This window comes from Sander vitreus, chromosome 5 (assembly GCF_031162955.1).
Source record: "Sander vitreus isolate 19-12246 chromosome 5, sanVit1, whole genome shotgun sequence".
Taxonomy (NCBI): Eukaryota; Metazoa; Chordata; class Actinopteri; order Perciformes; family Percidae; genus Sander; species Sander vitreus.
In genome coordinates, this window is record NC_135859.1 from 36,532,966 (window position 1) to 36,553,844 (window position 20,879).

The following is a 20,879-nucleotide window of genomic DNA, read 5'->3' on the forward strand; positions in this document are numbered from 1 at the left end:
TTTTTAGTAAACTCTGTGAACACAAACAATGTTGTCAGTGCTGTGGTTAAGGTGTAGAGCTCCTGGTGATACTTGGAGTAAAGTCTCATGTTGTGTCGAGCCTTCTTAGTCATTTAAAAATGTTGATATTGATGCGATCATAGAAGTGCCCCTTCTTAAGAATACGTTGGCATTTTAATGTAGAAAGCAAGTTTCTTTTGTAGAAATGGATGAAGTTTCAACGGGACTTTGAAAACTTCAAAACTGCCTGCATCCCATGGGAGATGAAAATCAAGGAGATTGAAAGTAAGTTCCCCTCATAGCCTCAAACGTTACATCTAACATTTAAGACTTCACAGAGTTTTTAAGGAGACTGTTGGGGATTTCCTCCTCTGTTTCCCCCCTTTTGGGGCAATGTGTCTGACTCCAAATAAAAGACCTATATTCAATTCAATGTTATTTATAGTATCAAATCATAACAAGAGTTATTTCAGGACACTGTACAGATAGAGGAGGTCTAGACCGCACTCTATAATTTACAAAGACCCAACAATTCCAGTAATTCCCCCCAAGAGCGAGCATTTAGTGCGACAGTGGCGAGGAAGAAACCTGGGCAGACCCAGGCTCTTGGTAGGCGGTGTCTGACGGTGCCGGTTGGGGGGGTGATGAACAGTGGCAATAATAGTCACAATAAAGATAATGGAACTATGACTACAAATAGTAGCTGTAGTAGTGGCATAGCAGGGCACTGCAGGGCGTTACAGGGTGTAGCAGGGCACAGCAGAGCATAGCAGGGCGTAGCAGGATGTAACAGGACGTAGCAGGGCGTTACAGGACGTAGCAGGGCACAACAGAGCATAGCAGGGCATAGCAGGGCACGGCAGAGCATAGCAGGGCGTAGCAGGGCACAGCAGAGCATAGCAGGGCACAGCAGAACATAGCAGGGTGTAGCAGGATGTAACAGGACGTAGCAAGGCGTTAAAAGACGTAGCAGGGCACAACAGAGCATAGCAGGGCGTAGCAGGACATAGCAGAGCATAGCAGGGCGTAGCAGGACGTAGCAGGGCACAGCAGAGCATAGCAGGACGTACCAGGGCGTAGCAGGGCATAGCAGAGCGTAGCAGGACGTAGCAGGGCACAGCAGGACGTAGCAGGGCACGGCAGAGCATAGCAGGACGTAGCAGGACATAGCAGGACATAGCAGGACGTAGCAGGGCGCAGCAGGGCGTAGCAGGACATAGCAGGGCGTAGCAGGGCGTAGCAGGGCACAGCAGAGCATAGCAGGGCATAGCAGGACGTAGCAGGGCACGGCAGAGCATAGCAGGACGTAGCAGAGCATAGCAGGACGTAGCAGGGCACAGCAGAGCATAGCAGGGCATAGCAGGACGTAGCAGGGCATAGCAGGACGTAGCAGGGCACAGCAGAGCATAGCAGGACGTAGCAGGGCGTAGCAGGATGTAACAGGGCACAGCAGAGCATAGCAGGACGTAGCAGGACATAGCAGGGCGTAGCAGAACGTAGCAGGGCACAGCAGAGCATAGCAGGATGTAGCAGGGCACAGCAGAGCATAGCAGGGCGTAGCAGGACACAGCAGGGCACAGCAGGATGTAGCAGGGCACGGAAGAGCATAGCAGGACGTAGCAGGGCACAGCAGAGCATAGCAGGACGTAGCAGGACGTAGCATGGCGTAGCAGGACGTAGCAGGGCATAGCAGAGCATAGCAGGATGTAGCAGGGCACAGCAGAGCATAGCAGGACGTAGCAGAGCGTAGCAGGATGTAGCAGGGCGTAGCAGGATGTAGCAGGGGACAGAAGAGCATAGTAGGACGTAGCAGGGCGTAGCAGGATGTAGCAGGGCGTAGCAGGGCGTAGCAGGACATAGTCTAGCCTATATATCCCCGCACATTTGCTCATTTGCTCTCACACTTAATCTGAGTCTGTCAGCAGCAAAAATAGCACTTTTATGAAGGTAAATACAAGCTGCACAATTGTCCTATTAACTTATATTGTAGCTTGTTTCGCCGCTGCTATCTGCAGTGATGTCTCTTAATACTGGACCAATGTCAAAGATTGTTGTTCCCATCACCCACTTAAAATAAACGATAGTTACCCTTTAACAATCATCCTGATATTCACTCCCTCTGCCTCTTTTAGGTCATTTTGGCTCCTCGGTTGCTTCTTACTTCATCTTCCTGAGGTGGATGTACGGCATCAACATGATCTTATTTTGTCTGACATTTGGCCTCGTTATGGTCCCAGAGGTACAAACAAGTCATAATTCCCTGGTATTGTGTTGTAGTTTTTGCTCTGTTTTATATTTCTCTCTTTGTTTGAATGCTTTCAGTTTTAAACCCTCCTGCTTATTACTAACAGGCGTTAATGGGGCGGCCCTATGGCACCATCCCAAGAAAGACCGTCCCCAGGGCTGAGGCGCCCAGTGCCATGGACTTTGCTGTCTTGTGGGACTTTGGAGTCAGTTAATTATACATTTAGTTTTTACATTTGATTCAACTTCACTGTCATTGCACATGTCACAAGTTCAGAGCAACGAAATGTAGTTAGTGTCTAACCAGAAGTGCTTAAGCAGTGATTAAATAACATATTATATGTTAATTATATGATAAATAACACGTTAAATAATCAGTTCACTTTGTTCACAGTTCAATTTGGGTGTTTTAGTCAATTTTATAGCATTTGAAGAAAAAACTATTGATAAAAGAACGTCAAAAATGTCAAAAAAAAGTGACACAAATGTTACAGAAGTGACAAAAATGTCAAAAAAAGTGACAAAACAGTGACAAAAATGTCAAAAAAGTCTACAAACATTGAAAAAAAGTGACAAAAACATCAGGGAAAGCCACAAAAGTGTCGAAAAAGACGACCAAAACGTTGATAAAGGTTTTTCATTTAAAATTTTGACTCAAAGAAAACAGTTGCAGGTCGACGGGAGGGTTAAATAACATAACATATGCGACAGTATATACAGAGTGCATGGTATGAATGATATATAAATATATATGTGTCTATATGAGTGTCTATTACTACAGGTATGTAGTAGACTATGACTATGACTATGGTAATACAGAATAATAACTATACAGTATGTACAGTGGGTGCTGGAGGGCTTATACAATACGTACAGCGATTATACAACATGTCCAACAAGAGAGATGTTACACTGACTAAGTTTAAATGCATACAATATTCTAAATGTGAATGATAATTGTTGCCCATCACGTTAACTACAATCTGCATCCACAGGGTTATGCTCAGTATTCAGTCCTCTTCTACGGTTACTACAACAACCAGCGTGCTATTGGCTGGCTCAAGTTCCGTATGCCGCTGTCATACTTCCTGGTTGGTGTGGGAACGGTGGCCTACAGCTACATGGTGGTCATAAGAACGTACGTTAACTATGACTCCAGTAGACCCAATCACAATGTTTGTTTCCAGAAACTTCCCGGTAGAAAACTCCTGCATCCCCGGGACGAGCAACAACTGGAGATACTCTCATCTCCGTCATCTAAAATGCATGTTTGATGCTTTCATACGTCAACACTTTGGTTAACGTTAGCTTGGAGAGCTAATTTACCTGTTGGGCCACAGACTAAAGATAATTACACCAACTGGCAATCAGTCCATCAGGTAGAGGTGGGGGACTCGAGCCGCACAATTTCTTGACTTACATTGATAAACTTAAGACAGATGACTCAAAAGGACTTTTTATTAATGGAATTTTTTCATCCGTTCTATGTGTGTAACACCAGAGATGCTCACAAGTCTTTGAGCTAGAGTCCAAGTCAGGTCTCAAGTCTCTGAGCTAGAGTCCAAGTCAGGTCTCAAGTCTCTGAGCTAGAGTCTAAGTCAGGTCTCAAGTCTTTGAGCTAGAGTCCAAGTCAGGCCTCAAGTCTCTGAGCTAGAGTCCAAGTCAGGGCTCAAGTCTCTGAGCCAGAGTCTACATCAAGTCTCAAGTCTCTGAGCTAGAGTCCAAGTCAGGTCTCAAGTCTCTGAGCTAGAGTCCAAGTCAGGTCTCAAGTCTCTGAGCTAGAGTCTAAGTCAGGTCTCAAGTCTCTGAGCCAGAGTCCAAGTCAGGCCTCAAGTCTCTGAGCTAGAGTCCAAGTCAGGGCTCAAGTCTCTGAGCTAGAGTCCAAGTCAGGTCTCAAGTCTCTGAGCTAGAGTCTACGTCAAGTCTCAAGTCTCCGAGCTAGAGTCTAAGTCAGGTCTCAAGTCTCTGAGCTAGAGTCTAAGTCAGGTCTCAAGTCTCCGAGCTAGAGTCTAAGTCAGGCCTCAAGTCTCTGAGCTAGAGTGTACGTCAAGTCTCAAGTCTCCGAGCTAGAGTCTAAGTCAGGTCTCAAGTCTCTGAGCTAGAGTGTACGTCAAGTCTCAAGTCTCTGAGTTAGAGTCTAAGTCAGGTCTCAAGTCTCCGAGCTAGAGTCTAAGTCAGGTCTCAAGTCTTTGAGCTAGAGTCCAAGACAGGTCTCAAGTCTCTGAGCTAGAGTCTAAGTCAGGTCTCAAGTCTCTGAGCTAGAGTCTAAGTCAGGTCTCAAGTCTCTGAGCTAGAGTCCAAGTCAGGTCTCAAGTCTCTGAGCTAGAGTCCAAGTCAGGTCTCAAGTCTCTGAGCTAGAGTCTAAGTCAGGTCTCAAGTCTCTGAGCTAGAGTCCAAGTCAGGTCTCAAGTCTCTGAGCTAGAGTCTAAGTCAGGTCTCAAGTCTCTGAGCTAGAGTCCAAGTCAGGTCTCAAGTCTCTGAGCTAGAGTCCAAGTCAGGTCTCAAGTCTCTGAGCTAGAGTCTACGTCAGGTCTCAAGTCTCTGAGCTAGAGTCTAAGTCAGGTCTCAAGTCTCTGAGCTAGAGTCTACGTCAAGTCTCAAGTCTCTGAGCTGAGGTCTAAGTCAGGTCTCAAGTCTCTGAGCTAGAGTACAAGTCAGGTCTCAAGTCTCTGAGCTAGAGTCCAAGACAGGTCTTAAGTCTTTGAGCAAGAGTCTACGTCAGGTCTCAAGTCTTTGAGCTAGGGTCTAAGACAGGTCTCAAGTCTCTGAGCTAGAGTCTAAGTCAGGTCTCAAGTCTCTGAGCTAGAGTCTAAGTTACTCCCACCTCTGCCAACCAGCGGTGAGATGTTGCTGTTTCTAACGCTAGATTTGGTTGATTTGTCTACCCAGAAGTTATTGTTGTTTTAGCGAGACGTCACAGTGACTCAATCTATACGATTGATTAATCTCCTTTATGTTTTACTGAATCTGTAATTCTGATTATAGGATGGCGCGTAACGCAAATGAATCGGGGGTCGGTGACGATAACAGCTTTAATTTTAGCTGGAAGATGTTCACCAGCTGGGACTACCTGATAGGAAACCCTGAGACTGCAGACAATAAGTTTGCCTCCATCACCACCAGCTTTAAGGTCATTGCAGCTGATCCAGAATAGTTTAAATTGAAATCACATCCTTCTACATCCTGTTTATCGCTCCGTCTACCTCTGCAGGAGGCGATCTTAGAGGAGCAGGAGAGCTGTAAGGACGACAACATCCATCTAACTCGTTTTCTGCGCGTGCTGGCCAACTTCCTGGTCTTGTGCTGCCTGGCGGGAAGTGGCTACCTCATCTACTTTGTAGTGCGTCGCTCTCAGAAGTTCGCCCTCGAAGGACTGGAGACTCACACCTGGTGGGAAAGGAATGAGGTAGCTATACGAGCAAGCCGCTCTCACGCCAAACTCGTCAACATACCGCCCGCTTGGTCAGTGGTTGTCAACGCCTGATAGCTAAAGCACTGTCATTGTTGTGTATGTTTCAGTTTCCTGTTTTATTTTGTAGTCTCTGTTTCTCCCTTGTCATGTCTTGTTTTACTTCCTGCCTTGTGTTTTCCCGCCTTTGTGATTGTCTGTCCCGCCCTGATGTGTTTCACCTGTTCCTGAGACCTCGTGTCACCTGTTGTTAAGGTTCAGTCCTGACACAGAACTCAGAGATAAACATACGGGATGAATAATTCAGTTTTAAAGGAGTCTTTAATGAACAGATTGTACTTATAAAAAGCAATGGCGGTAGAGTCAGGGCAGGGAAGCTCCAGGGCTGGTCTGAGGCTCGAGGCGGGCTGACAGAGGAGAATCCAGGCAGGGCCGGGACACGAGGAGAGCAGGTGTTGTCTAGTGTCAGATCATTGTATTTGTTTTGGGTGTTTGTGTGTGGAGTCTACCCCCTTTGTCTCGGTGTTCCAGTTTTTGTGATTCCTGTTCCTTGGGCTTTCTCTACGTCTTTGGAACTATTGTTGCGTGCTGCCTTCAGGACTCCTTTGGTTGTATTGCTGTTGTTATTTGTATTAAATCCTCAAGCTCGCGACTGCCCTGCTGTCTCTGCATTTGGGTCCGCCAATTCTCTGAACCCTATAACAAGCACCCTTAAGCGTCTGTATGGGATGCACTGGGCAGCTCTGGCGTTCCCTCCTCTCATTCCCCCTGCTCTGGCGTTTCCCCCTCTCATTCCTCCTGCTCTGGTGTTTCCCCCTCTCATTCCCCCTGCTCTAGTGTTCCCCTGCTCTAGTGTTTCCCCTGCTCTGCTGCTCTGGTGCTCCCCTCTCATTCCCCCTGCTCTGGCGTTCCCTCTCATTCCCCCTGCTCTGGTGTTTCCCCCTCTCATTTCCCCCTGCCCTGGTGTTTCCCTCTCATTCCCCCCTGCTCTGGCGTTTCCCCTCCCATTCCCCCTGCTCTGGCGTTTCCCCCTCTCATTCCTCCTGCTCTGGTGTTTCCCCCTCTCATTCCTCCTGCTCTGGTGTTTCCCCCTCTCATTCCCCCTGCTCTGGCGTTCCCCCCTCTCATTCCCCCTGCTCTGGTGTTCCCCCTCTCATTCCCCCTGCTCTGGTGTTCCCCCTCTCATTCCCCCTGCTCTGGTGTTCCCCCCTCTCATTCCCCCTGCTCTGGGTTTCCCCCTCTCATTTCCCCCTGCTGGCGTTTCCCCTCTCATTCCCCCTGCTCTGGTGTTCCCCCCTCTCATTCCCCCCCTGCTCTGGCGTTTCCCTCTCTCATTATCATTATAAATCTTAACAAGAGCTCTCTCAAGACACTTTACAGATAGAGTAGGTCTGGACCACACTCTATAATTTACAAAGATCATCATTTTAAGCATGTTGTCCTTTCATTTTGACATAATTCCAGCAGTAAAAGCAGACCTGTGATTAAAACCAATGTGTTTTCTCAGGTGAACATGGTCATGTCGTTACTGGGGATGTTCTGCCCCATGCTGTTCGACGTCATCAGCGCGCTGGAGAACTACCACCCCCGAGTCGCCCTGCAGTGGCAGCTGGGACGCATCTTCGCCCTCTTCCTCGGGAACCTCTACACCTTCATCATCGCACTCATGGACGAGATCAACCTCAAAGTGAGAACTACAGCCTGTGGACATGTAGAGATAATTCATTCAATTATGAATACCAACCTTCGCTTGTATGTGTGTGTGTGTGTGTGTGTGTGTGTGTGTGTGTGTGTGTGTGTGTGTGTGTGTGTGTGTGTGTGTGTGTGTGTGTATGTGTGTGTGTGTGTGTGTGTGTGTGTGTGTGTGTGTGTGTGTGTGTGTGTGTGTCTGTATGTGTATGTGTAACCGTTGCTTGTATGTGTATGTGTGTGTGTGTGTGAGTGTGTGTGTGTGTGTGTGTGTGTGTGTGTGTGTGTGTGTGTGTGTGTGTGTGTGTGTGTGTGTGTGTGTGTGTGTGTGTGTGTGTGTGCGTGAGTGTGTGCCTGTGTGTGTGTGTGTGTGTGTGTGTGTGTGTGTGTGTGTGTGTGTATGTGTGTGTGTGTGTCTGGGTGTGTGTGTGTGTGTGTGTGTGTGTGTGTGTGTGTATGTGTATGTGTGTGTGTGTGTGTGTGTGTGTGTGTGTGAGTGTGTGTCTGGGTGTGTGTGTGTGTGTGTGTGTGTATGTGTGTGTGTGTGTCTGGGTGTGTGTGGGTGTGTGTATGTGTGTGCGTGAGTGTGCGTGTGTGTGTGTGTGTGAGTGTGTGTCTGTGTGTGTGTATGTGTGTGCGTGAGTGTGCGTGTGTGTGTGGGTGTGTGTGTGTCTGTGTGTGTGTGTTTCAACGTTTTTGTGGCTTTTTTTTTGACATTTTTGTGGCTTTTTGTGAATGAAGTTGTATCTTATCGTGTTTATAAGATACCCAACCAGTGGTGTGTTGATGTTGCAGAGGGAAGAGGAGAAGATCATTAAGTTTAATATAACCACGTGGGAAGCCAGTCTTTACAATGCGACAGAATCAGAAAACAGCACGGCTCCCCCCGTCACTTTCCATCCAGCTGATGTTCCCAGAGGGCCGTGCTGGGAGACCATGGTGGGCCAGGTCAGTGTGCACGTGTGAGTGTGCACGTAGACTATAATGTTATTGGATATCATTTCTACATCATAAAGTTATGGACACACAAAGTGACCTATTATTAATCAGAAACATAAGACTTTATGATGCAACCAAATTAATGAATACATAGCCGAGACGAGGGGGCTAAACCATGCTAGCGGTTAGCCCCCTCGTTCTGAATAGCAAAGCACTGCTAAAACACACACTAGTTCACCATAATCTCCAAAAGAACTACTTCCATGTCCCTGTTCTGCAGGTATTCAACACAAAGGTGGAAGTGTTCCCTCGTTTAGAAGAAATCTCCCAGATAATCCTGCCTTGTTCTACTGAAGTTGGAGAAACAGCTAGCTAGCTCATGTAGTCCTTACCTAGCTACTGAGCGTGTAGTCCTTACCTAGCTACTGAGCGTGTAGTCCTTACCTAGCTACTGAGCGTGTAGTCCTTACCTAGCTACTGAGCGTGTAGTCCTTACCTAGCTACTGAGCATGTGGTCCTTACCTAGCTACTGAGCATGTAGTCCTTACCTAGCTACTGAGCATGTAGTCCTTACCCTAGCTACTGAGCATGTAGTCCATACCTAGCTACTGAGCGTGTAGTCCTTACCTAGCTACTGAGCGTGTAGTCCTTACCTAGCTACTGAGCGTGTAGTCCTTACCTAGCTACTGAGCGTGTAGTCCTTACCTAGCTACTGAGCACGTGGTCCTTACCTAGCTACTGAGCGTGTAGTCCTTACCTAGCTACTGAGCGTGTAGTCCCTACCTAGCTACTGAGCGTAGTCCCTACCTAGCTACTGAGCATGTAGTCCTTACCTAGCTACTGAGCATGTAGTCCTTACCTAGCTACTGAGCATGTAGTCCTTACCTAGCTACTGAGCATGTAGTCCTTACCTAGCTACTGAGCGTGTAGTCCTTACCTAGCTACTGAGCATGTGGTCCTTACCTAGCTACTGAGCATGTAGTCCTTACCTAGCTACTGAGCATGTAGTCCTTACCTAGCTACTGCGCATGTGCGACTGCCAACAAAGATGTTCCAGCAGTGAGAGGTCTCACTCTGTAGCTAAAACAGAGACCTGAACACAGGGTGACAAGAGGAGCTGCAGCAATGAGCAGAACAACAACAATATGGTGTTTTTTGATAATTAAACCATGTAAACCTATTCTGATACAACCTCTGAATACTATTATGAATCTTTTCACGGTCATAATTGTATAATATGGCCACTTTAATGTCGTTATTTTCGTGTGGTGAAGACTAATTCCAAAGTAATGTATTTCAATGGGAAGCATATTTCGTGATCACAGAATGACTACGGTAGCGAGTAGTATTGATGAGGCGAAAATCCAACACAGGACTTTCACCCCAGAGAGCGGGGATCGCGTCCTGCGTGTTGCATTACCTTTCTGCGTTATTCTCTTCCTAACCTCAACCGTCCCGTTGTTGTGGCCGGCGTGTGGCGTGTCATTTCACCGTTCATTTCCCCCAGTTTCATGACAGTTTGTGAAATGGTCACGTTCAAAAATCGTGACCTGTACACAAAATAAATGAGAAAATCGTGACCTGTACACAAAATAAATGAGAAAATCGTGACCCGTATACAAAATAAACGAGAAAATCGTGACCTGTATACAACATAAACGAGAAAATCGTGACCTGTGCACAAAATAAATGAGAAAATCGTGACCTGTACACGAAATAAACGAGAAAATCGTGACCCGTATACAACATAAATGAGAAAATCGTGACCTGTACACAAAATAAACGAGATAATCGTGACCCGTATACAACATAAACGAGAAAATCGTGACCTGTACACGAAATAAATGAGAAAATCGTGACCCGTATACAACATAAACGAGAAAATCGTGACCCGTATACAACATAAACGAGAAAATCGTGATAAATGAGAAAATCGTGATAAACGAGAAAATCGTGACCTGTACATGAAATAAACGAGAAAATCGTGACCTGTGCACGAAATAAACGAGAAAATCGTGACCTGTACACGAAATAAACGAGAAAATCGTGACCTGTACACGAAATAAATGAGAAAATTGTGACCTGTATACAAAATAAACGAGAAAATCGTGACCTGTACACAAAATAAACGAGAAAATCGTGACCTGTACACGAAATAAACGAGAAAATCGTGACCTGTACACGACATAAACGAGAAAATCGTGACCCGTATACGACATAAATGAGAAAATCGTGACCCGTATACAACATAAATGAGAAAATCGTGACCTGTACACGAAATAAATGAGAAAATCGTGACCTGTACACAAAATAAACGAGAAAATCGTGACCTGTATACAAAATAAACGAGAAAATCGTGATAAATGAGAAAATCGTGACCTGTACACGAAATAAACGAGAAAATCGTGACCTGTACACGAAATAAACGAGAAAATCGTGACCTGTACATGAAATAAACGAGAAAATCGTGACCTGTACACAAATCAATAAATCAAAATATGGTGACCATTTCACGAACTGGCGTGAGAGCGGGTTGCATAAGACCCTGCGTACATCCCATGTCCCTTATCTGATAGCTCCTCTACTCCCCGACTCCCCGACAGGAAGTTGTTCTGTTCCTCCTCGGTGAAGGCCGTCTCAAAGCTCTTAGTTCTGCCCCAAGGAGCGAGCATTGAGGAGGGATCATAGAGGATCACCACTACGCTGCTCTCTGCCCGGTGTCGCCAGTTTCATTGAATGAACGTCCGCTCCGCATACGTTACGCATGCAACATAGCCGCCCTGTTGGATATAAAACAGGATGTCAGCTCTACAGGATGATTCTTTTCTTCTGCAACAATCATCATAATAAGAGTAAGATCTGTTTTTTAGACATAAAAACATCCGCGAAATTGCGTTCGCTAAACCCACCAGACTCCATGTAAATAAACAGTAATTTTAGCATCGTAAAACACACTTAATTCAAAGTCGACAGAAACAAAATAAAACTTTGAAAAGCCGTTTTGGGTCGTCTTTCCACTTTTCCAACCATCACAACTCTAGTTTTGGTTGAAATAAACACATAGTTTACTGATCAACGTGGAAATATGTTGAATCTATACACGCTAAAAGTGTTGTATTTTTCAATGGAGTCTGGTGGGTTTAGCGCTAGCGACTTCAGAGCTGTTTCTGGTTAAACAAAAAACCCAAATGATTTAACGAGGTATTCATTTCACAAACAGGAGCCTCAGTAGCGTTGTTTGTTTGTTTACATTCAACATGACGGCTACCGAGCACATGCGTCACCCAGATCGTTGGTCTGATTGGTTGAAGGACTATCCAATGTGCCCAGAGGCATTTGAGCGGCGTCCGTTGGTGACGCCCCTTTGGAAATGAACTGTCAATGAACCTTCCCCAGACCCCCCTCAGTTACAACTGAGAGTAGGTCTGGTTTCAACCAGGCTAGAGTACGTGGGTTGTGCCCATGAAAAATTTGAAAAATGCCAAACAGCTTACTCTGCCATTGACTCGTTTGGTGTTTGGTGGATTGGATGACTGAAGTTTGAAGAAACAAGACATATTGGCAATTTAACGAGGTATTCATTTCACAAACAGGAGCCTCAGTAGCGTGTGGAAGAACCATACACAGCCACAACAGCCTGGCACCTCCTCCTCATGCTGGTCACCAGCCTGGTCACACACTGCTGTGGGATGGCGTCCCATTCTTCAACCAGCATTTGTCGCAAGTCAGCCAACGTGGTCGTGTTGGTCACCAACAGCACGCCCAAGCTGATCCCACAAGTGTTCAATGGGGTTGAGGTCAGGACTGCTGGTTGAAGAATGGGATGCCATCCCACAGCAGTGTGTGACTGTACGGTATAAGATTTATTGTCAAAAAGCATTGTTACTACAGCGAAATAGTCTACCAAACACAAATGTCCTTACTTTTTGTGCTAAGTTTATATACATACTGTATGTTATAAATGACTGATTGTTCCTTTGCAGGAGTTTGTCCGGCTGATCATTTCTGACACCATGACTACGTACATCACGCTGCTGATCGGAGACTTCTTGCGAGCCGTGCTCGTTCGTTTTCTCAACTACTGCTGGTGTTGGGACCTGGAGGCCGGGTTTGTGAGTCATCTGTTAAAACACCAGCTAACAGAGTTATATATAGAGCCTATCATTTGTTTGTTTTTTAAGTTAAATGTCTGCTCTGATACTCTGAGTCACAGCGGAGCTATTTTTTGTGTCTTTTTTGTGTCGTTTTGTGAAAGCCGTCGTACTCTGAGTTTGACGTCAGCGGGAATGTTTTGGGTCTGATCTTCAACCAAGGAATGATATGGTGAGAAGATGATGATGTAATTTCACTGAATTACTCTTAATACGTTCTTATTATCTCCACGTGAAAAACACGTGAAGAAAAGATTCCACCTTAAAAGTTCCCGGTAGCTGCTGCGGCAGCCTTTAAACAGCACAGTGGATGAAATTATTTTGATCTCAGTCTATAGCTAACTGTTAACTAGTAATGCATCCTCTCGTTGTATAGTTATAGTTGACTAATGCCACTGTTTACAGTGAGAAAAACAAATGGCTGGTTAAATGACTGAAAGTAGCAGCTTCCAAACAAGAACCGTCAAATTAATATCAAACATCTTAATTCAAATAAACGTCCAAAACATTATTTAAAGGTGCCCTGCCACACAAAACCGTATTTCCTTGTATTTTTTAAAATATGTGAGGTCCATATGTGTTTGTGTTATGTGGTGAATGTGAACATGAACTGCTGCCTCCTCTGTCAGCTCTAGTTACTGAACAGAAATAAGCGGAGAAATAAGCCAATTACAACAGCTGGTCAGTCTGACGTGGTGTTGCCTGAGCTCATTACTATTCATGAGCTCGCCCAGTTGTGCTGGATAAAGGACGCTGATAGCCAGGCTCTCATTGGCTAGCTGTTAGCCAATCAGAGTCAAGCAGCTTAGCTCGTTGAATATTAATGAGAACTGGCACTAATCGAGCTGAGTCTTCCTGCAGGCTTTCTGTACCACGCTAGAATGGCTTGAAACAAGGTAACCAAGACATTTTTTCCACAAAAATGTCCATGGTAGATCTTCCGACATTACCACAACGTAATGAAATACCCACATGTGCCCACATATACCACCTAATTGACAACAATGCCCCAACATAACAACACATTGCACACATATACCTCACATACTGACATCAAATGCACAGACATAAACATAAACAACACATATTGCACTTTTAAAGTGTGTAAACGGGTTGTGGACCAGTCCATAAAGTGCTTGGTGCAGGAGGCCATACATTACCAGTAATGCTCATTCAAGGTTCTGCACAGAAAAACAAAAAGTACTACGTTGTATGTTTTGGAGGATTAAGTGGTATTTGTCAGTATTTTTTTGGAGCAACAGCTGCTGGAATATTACCGTTACTTTATTTTACAGTTATAAAAGTCTGTAGAGATACAGGCTAATATACTGTGAAATATGGGCTAATATACTGTGAAATATGGGCTAATATACTGTGAAATATGGGCTAATATACTGTATACAACAAAGAAAACGTTGACCGTGGTTTCTGCTGTGCATGTAACCCCCCCCCCGTGTTTCCCTGATGTCTTCCTCCAGGATGGGAGCTTTCTACGCCCCGTGCCTGCCGGCGCTGAACGTCCTGCGGCTCCACGTGTCCATGTACCTGCAGTGCTGGGCCGTGATGTGCTGCAACGTGCCCCAGGAACGCGTCTTCAAGGCCTCCGGCTCCAACAACTTCTACATGGCCATGTTGCTGGTCATCCTCTTCCTCTCCACGCTGCCGGCCATCTACACCATTGTCACCATCCCGCCTTCCTTCGACTGCGGACCCTTCAGGTGAACGTGCTTGTTCAAGGGATCTTGCTTCTTCTTTTTATTTAACTGGCTTTTTTTATTGATTATTAACTAGGGATGCACCGAATCCAGATTTTTGGGGTTCTGCTGAATCCTGAATCCCCTGGTTGAGGTTCTGCTGAGTCCTCGTCCCGTCCTCAGTCCATGAACACAGTCAACACATTAATGAAGTAAACAGTGACTGTCCTTCCTTTGCCGTACCTGAAGTTGCTGCATTCTGGCTGCTGTCTGTAGATTCCTTCATGCTCAGCTCGTATTCTTCCAGATGTTTCATACCAGATGTTGTAACAGCGGTGATGTTGTGTATTGTTTAGGGTCCTCGCCACCACCAGACTAATCAGCATTGCAGATTGAACATGTAGCTGGACTTGAATGGCCTTCTTTTGACTGAAAGTACTGCCAAACAACACTTTTTCTGCTCACCAGTTCCATTTCCACTTCCTCTCAGCCTGCTGCATTGAACGCTCCACCTACGTAAACACCTTCAAGAGATCTGGGCCCCGTTTCAGGAAGGAGGTTTAACAAAGGAGGCTTTACTAAAATGCTCCGCATCCCCAATGTCCCCAAAAAAATGTAATGCGACACAAATAATCTGCTGGGATGTAGAGCATGCCCAAGATGGGTGACGTTAGTGATATATGACAGATAAGGTTATGGGCTGCATAACAGACTGGGAAGAAAAATGATACAGCCCGGGGCTTCAATATATCTCCCGACATATAACACCCTGCAAAAAAGTGTTGTTTGGCAGTACTTTCAGTCAAAAGAAGGCCATTCAAGTCCAGCTACATGTTCAATCTGCAATGCTGATTAGTCTGGTGGTGGCGAGGACCCTAAACAATACACAACATCAGCGCTGTTACAACATCTGGTATGAAACATCTGGAAGAATACGAGCTGAGCATGAAGGAATCTACAGACAGCAGCCAGAATGCAGCAACTTCAGGTACGGCAAAGGAAGGACAGTCACTGTTTACTTCATTAATGTGTTGACTGTGTTCATGGACTGAGGACGGGACGAGGACTCAGCAGAACCTCAACCAGGGGATTCAGGATTCAGCCGAACCCCAAAAATCTGGATTCGGTGCATCCCTAAAATAAATAAAGATTATCAGGCCTTTAAGCCCAGTCCAGAGCAAAGATTCACAACAAGACAAAACCATTTTAAAACGCTGCAGGAAAAGTTTCAGCGGTCTGAACTGGACTTTACACTTTACTTAACTTTCTGTCACAATCCTTCCTTCCTTAGTGGGAAGAAACGTATGTTTGATGTGATCCAGGAGACTCTTGAGTCGGACTTCCCTGCCTGGTTTAGTAAAGTGTTCAGCTATGCCTCTAACCCCGGACTGGTGCTACCCTTCATATTGCTCATGGTGTGAGTCGTCAGCAGACTACATGAATATATCTTCTTTTGCACATCTTAAAGGGTAACTTCGGTATTTTTTCACCCTGGACCCTATTTTTCAATGTAAGTGACTGATGGGACCAATATTTGTTGAGTTTGGTCCCATATTGGGCAAGAAAGGAGCTGCATTGTAACGTTAACCGTCAGTTAGCGTCCACTAAAAGTTCTGTTGCTGCCGCTGACAGACTCAGATTATTATTCTAAGTGTCTGACAACATTATGGGATGGATCCCTACAGAGATAGACCTTTTAGTTAAAGAGGAAGATCCTTTTAGTTTAACATGAAACAGCCCCGAAATCACCATCACCAAACTACACCAGACTCCATGTAAATAATCAATACTTTTAGCGTGTATAGAGCCAGCATATTTCCACCAGACTCCATGTAAATAATCAGGACTTTTAGCGTGTATAGAGCCAGCATATCTCCACCAGACTCCATGTAAATAATCAGGACTTTTAGCGTGTATAGAGCCAGCATATCTCCACCAGACTCCATGTAAATAATCAGGATTTTTAGTGTGTATAGAGCCAGCATATCTCCACCAGACTCCATGTAAATAATCAGGACTTTTAGTGTGTATAGAGCCAGCATATTTCCACCAGACTCCATGTAAATAATCAGGACTTTTAGCGTGTATATAGCCAGCATATTTCCACCAGACTCCATGTAAATAATCAGGACTTTTAGTGTGTATAGAGCCAGCATATCTCCACCAGACTCCATGTAAATAATCAGGACTTTTAGCGTGTATAGAGCCAGCATATTTCCACCAGACTCCATGTAGATAATCAGGACTTTTAGTGTGTATAGAGCCAGCATATTTCCACATGTAAAAGGGTGAATTAAGGGTTTATTTCAACCAAACCAGAGTGGTGATTGTTGGAACAGTGGAAAGATGAACCAAGACGGCTTGTCATAGTTTTATTTAGTTTCTGTCCACTTTGAATGAAGTGTGTTTTACGATGATAAAAGTCCTGATTATTTACATGGAGTCTGGTGGGTTTGGTGATGGTGATTTCGGGGCTGTTTCATGTTAAACTAAAAGGATCTTCCTCTTTAACTAAAAGGTCTATCTCTGTAGGGATCCTTTCATAATGTTGTCAGACACTTAGAATAATAATCTGAGTCTGTCAGCAGCAAAAACAGAACTTTTAGTGGACGCTGACTGACAGAATTGTTCATTAACGTATAATTACAGCTTGTTTTCTCACTTAATACTTGACCAATTTCAAATGGTTGTTCCCATCAGTCACCTAGACACAAAAACATATAAAGATAGGGTCTAGGTTGAAAAATACTGAAGTTATCCCTTAAAGATATATTGCATGAACGTGTTGTCTTCATATCCTTTTAGTGGTAAAGTTTAAGGTTCTTTGATGGTAATATTCTGTTATTTTATCTTTCAGACTGGCCATTTATTACTTGCAATCCACATCCAAAAGCTACAAAGAAGCTAACGTGGACCTGAAGAAAAAACTACAGACGGTACCTGAAACTAGACTTTCTCTCATCTAGCGCCTCTTCTCTTGCTTGCATGTGCTTTTGGATACACAGGAATAAATAAGGTTTTCCGTTTGATATTTCACACAGGAACATAGGTGTGAATGTCATCTAAAAGTTCAGGGGGGACAAGTCTCTATCCACGATGTTCCACTTCCGGGAATGCTCCGATTGCTGGACGTTTCTATCCCATCCAGGAATGCTGACCAGACCTTCCTCCGCAGCGCTGTGGAGGAAGGTCTGGCAATGTGGGACTAGCGTTGGAGTATAATGCAGCCACAATTGTTTTTGTATAGATGTGTAAGTAAGCAGTTGAGGCTGGGAAGGCTCGGATGAAGTGATTTTCTCTGATAGAGATGATGCTGAGTCATTAATAAGTTAGTCATGACAAAAAGAAATGATGTGAGTCGTCTAACTGTACGTACACACCGCCGCCGACTTGAGCTTCTAAAGATGGATACCGGGAATACCGGGAATGACTTCCCGGTATTCCCGGTATCCATTTTCAATGGAAGCTTCTTCTCTCAGCTGCAAGGAGCGGAAAATCTGTCGGCGTCGCGTTTCGGGCGTTTTGAGCGACCAGAGCGTCAATAGAGATTTGAAAATGGGTCAGATTTGACCCGAGGACAACAGGAGGGTTGAAAATACTACGCTCATGTTCATTGTAAACATGACTTATTGTGCGTAATGCAAAGTTTAACATTTAAGTTTACAACACATGACTCTTGCTCTTGTCTTTCACAAACCGAGGCTGTAGGCCGTATGATTTCTGCCTATGCACAGGTGTGTAGATGCAGAAACAGCAGTTGTGTCGTCCGCCCAGCAGAGAGCAGCAGAGTCACAGCTCACAGCAGAGAGCAGCAGAGTCACAGCTCACAGCAGAGAGCAGCAGCTGAATCAAACATTGAGCTTTGAATATGTTCTGCAGTCAGTCTTATAACACTAACATGTAGGCTGGCTGGGTTGGTCATTGTGTAATAAGTAGGTTATTGGGGTTATGCAATATGTTAGTGGTGCAATACATGGGCTGTTGGATTGTTCAATATGTCATTGTGTACTGCATAGGACAGGTTATGTGCAAATGTGTCATTTGTGCAATACGTAGGCTATTGGGGTTGGGCAATATGTCAGCGCATTGGGTTATTGTGTGAAATACGTACAGGGTTGTTCAATTAAAAACTGCCACTGAAAGGAGGATTTAGTGTGCTTACTATAGTTAGTGTGCTTACTATATAGGTGCCTGTCTAATGTATATGAAAGCATGTTTTGTGTTGCATGAGAGTGTGTGTTGCCTCAACATGCTTATTTTCTGTATTTTGTGTTGTCTTTGTAAAGCTGTGGAACTGACAGAGTCCAGAACAAATTTCCCTTCGGGGACAATAAAGTATATCTTATCTTATATCTTATTTTATAATAATTGTGTTTCTGTCATTTTCAAGCAAAATGAGGAGAACAAGAGGAAGAACAAACTGGCGGCGCTGAAGGCCCAGACGGACCTGGAGGAGGCCAGAGCTGCGACGCAGACGGCCGAGCAGAAGAACAACAACGTTTCACTTCAACGCCAACACGGTGAGACGTCATCATTCAGAATCAGAATCCAACACAGGACTTTCACCCAGGAGAGCGGGGTTCACGTCCCGCTTGTCACGCTGGCTATAGTCACTTTTTTCTTTCCGAACTGTTCTTCCCGTGTGTCACGGAACCGTACGCCCACCCACAACCTTTTCCTTAACATAACTGCATCAAAAGAGACGGCAATAGTCCCGACCAAGCACGTTTACTTATAGCGCCAAAGGGACGGCAATAGTCCCGACCAAGAACGTTTACTTATAGCGCTAAAGGGACGCAATAGTCCCGACCAAGCACGTTTACTTATAGCGCTAAAGGGACGCAATAGTCCCGACCAAGCACGTTTACTTATAGCGCTAAAGGGACGTCAATAGTCCCGACCAAGCACGTTTACTTATAGCGCTAAAGGGACGTCAATAGTCCCGACCAAGCACGTTTACTTATAGCTCTAAAGGGACAGCAATAGTCCCGACCAAGTGCGTTTACTTATAGCTCCAAAGGGACGCAATAGTCCCGACCAAGCACGTTTACTTATAGCTCTAAAGGGACGGCAATAGTCCCGACCAAGTGCGTTTACTTATAGCGCCAAAGGGACGTCAATAGTCCCGACCAAGCACGCTTTACTTATAGCGCTAAAGGGACGACAATAGTCCCGACCAAGCACGCTTTACTTATAGCGCTAAAGGGACGGCAATAGTCCCGACCAAGCACGCTTTACTTATAGCGCTAAAGGGACGGCAATAGTCCCGATCAAAGCACGCTTTACTTATAGCGCTAAAGGGACGGCAATAGTCCCGACTCAAGCACGTTTACTTATAGCGCTAAAGGGACGGCAATAGTCCCGACTCAAGCACGTTTACTTATAGCTCTAAAGGGACGGCAATAGTCCCGACCAAGCACGTTTACTTATAGCGCCAAAGGGACGACAATAGTCCCGACCAAGTGCGTTTACTTATAGCGCTAAAGTGACGTCAATAGTCCTGACCAAGCGCGTTTACTTATAGTGCTAAAGGGACGCAATAGTCCCGACCAAGCTCGTTTGTATCAGTATAGCTAACTTTGAGGGCGTTAGCTTGTCTGTTACACGAGTTAGTACAGAGATGCTACGGTTTGCAGTTCAGTTTGTGGTTAATCGACAATACTCTCCAACTTTTCCTTCAGCAGAGGAGGAAGAAGACCTCGGCAGTAGTCAGAGGAAGAACGGACGCCCTCCTCCTTCAGTTAGACACCAAGATGGCCGCCTTCCGGCCACCAGAGCCCCCGCCCCCAGGACCCTTCACCCTGACACCCACAGGTCTCTGGGGTACCTGCCTGGGGGCGGGTTCCCTCAGCAACGGGAACCCAGAATGCACCGGGTGCCGAGCCTGCAGAGACACTGAGGGACGGAAAAACAGGACGTTAGCAGATGTCAATAAAACAAGCACTTTAACGAGAATTTCCATGGTTAGTCAGTTATTTTCCTTTTAAACTGTGTATTCTGTTGGTATTTTGAAATAGTAGCCTGGTTGTTTCTTTGTTTACTAAATAAATGTTAACAAGGGCAGAGTCTCATTTAGTTTAAAAGTTCCCTCCCCTTCTGGTGGACAAACATGGGACATTGCAGAACTACAACTAGATTCATTTTGAAAAATGTAACCAAGCTAGTTAGCTACCGCTAGCGTTAGCTGGTAGCTGGTAGGGGTACACGATTCAGAAAATGTCACGATTCTATTAAAAAACGATTCTCAGTATGTAAAAGGAGTTACTTTCCCCATGTGATTGCATTAGATGTACAATAAAAAATAAATAAATAAATAAAAAAACGATTTTTGGCATTCTATGAATCATTTTGAACGGTAGAGCTTGAATCGTGATACGAATGTGAATCAATGTTTTTGCACACCCCTATTAGCTGGTAACTTCAAGGAGAATTCCGGTAAATGTTTACGTTAATCCTGATCGCTATAAATTTGCGTGTACTTTCGTTTGAAAAAACCCCGACCTGAATCAGAGTAGCTGCAGCTACATGTACAAGCTTCCACTGAGCTAAAACGGCAGTTGTCGCAGCAAGTTTAAAAGTGCCTTTGTGCCTCTTAACAGACACAAAATGCAATTAAAATGTCTGTGCAACATGAACAGGGCCCTTACGTGACAACAACATGCGTTTTCAACTCAGACATTGTTTTAATTCACCTACCCTGTCTCGATCCTGCTGGTAGCTAGCTCGCCCTGTTAGCTGCTAGCTGCTAGCTGT

The 20,879-nt window shown here is 45.0% G+C and overlaps 1 protein-coding gene across 1 annotated transcript in view; it reads left to right on the forward strand.

The window, feature by feature from the left end:
• The window catches only part of tmc1 (transmembrane channel-like 1), a 24,758-nt gene extending 4,345 nt beyond the window's left edge, over nucleotides 1-20,413 (forward strand). The window contains exons 4-18 of the mRNA XM_078251682.1: nucleotides 204-285; nucleotides 2,133-2,239; nucleotides 2,352-2,450; nucleotides 3,240-3,382; nucleotides 5,230-5,374; nucleotides 5,456-5,650; nucleotides 7,161-7,340; nucleotides 8,138-8,290; nucleotides 12,265-12,393; nucleotides 12,537-12,604; nucleotides 13,911-14,150; nucleotides 15,418-15,543; nucleotides 16,984-17,062; nucleotides 18,517-18,646; nucleotides 19,808-20,413. Coding sequence (XP_078107808.1) covers nucleotides 204-285; nucleotides 2,133-2,239; nucleotides 2,352-2,450; nucleotides 3,240-3,382; nucleotides 5,230-5,374; nucleotides 5,456-5,650; nucleotides 7,161-7,340; nucleotides 8,138-8,290; nucleotides 12,265-12,393; nucleotides 12,537-12,604; nucleotides 13,911-14,150; nucleotides 15,418-15,543; nucleotides 16,984-17,062; nucleotides 18,517-18,646; nucleotides 19,808-20,025 — 2,094 coding nt within the window. The 3' untranslated portion in view covers nucleotides 20,026-20,413. The remainder of the gene's footprint in view (nucleotides 1-203; nucleotides 286-2,132; nucleotides 2,240-2,351; nucleotides 2,451-3,239; nucleotides 3,383-5,229; nucleotides 5,375-5,455; nucleotides 5,651-7,160; nucleotides 7,341-8,137; nucleotides 8,291-12,264; nucleotides 12,394-12,536; nucleotides 12,605-13,910; nucleotides 14,151-15,417; nucleotides 15,544-16,983; nucleotides 17,063-18,516; nucleotides 18,647-19,807) is intronic.
• Nucleotides 20,414-20,879: the final 466 nt, after the last annotated feature.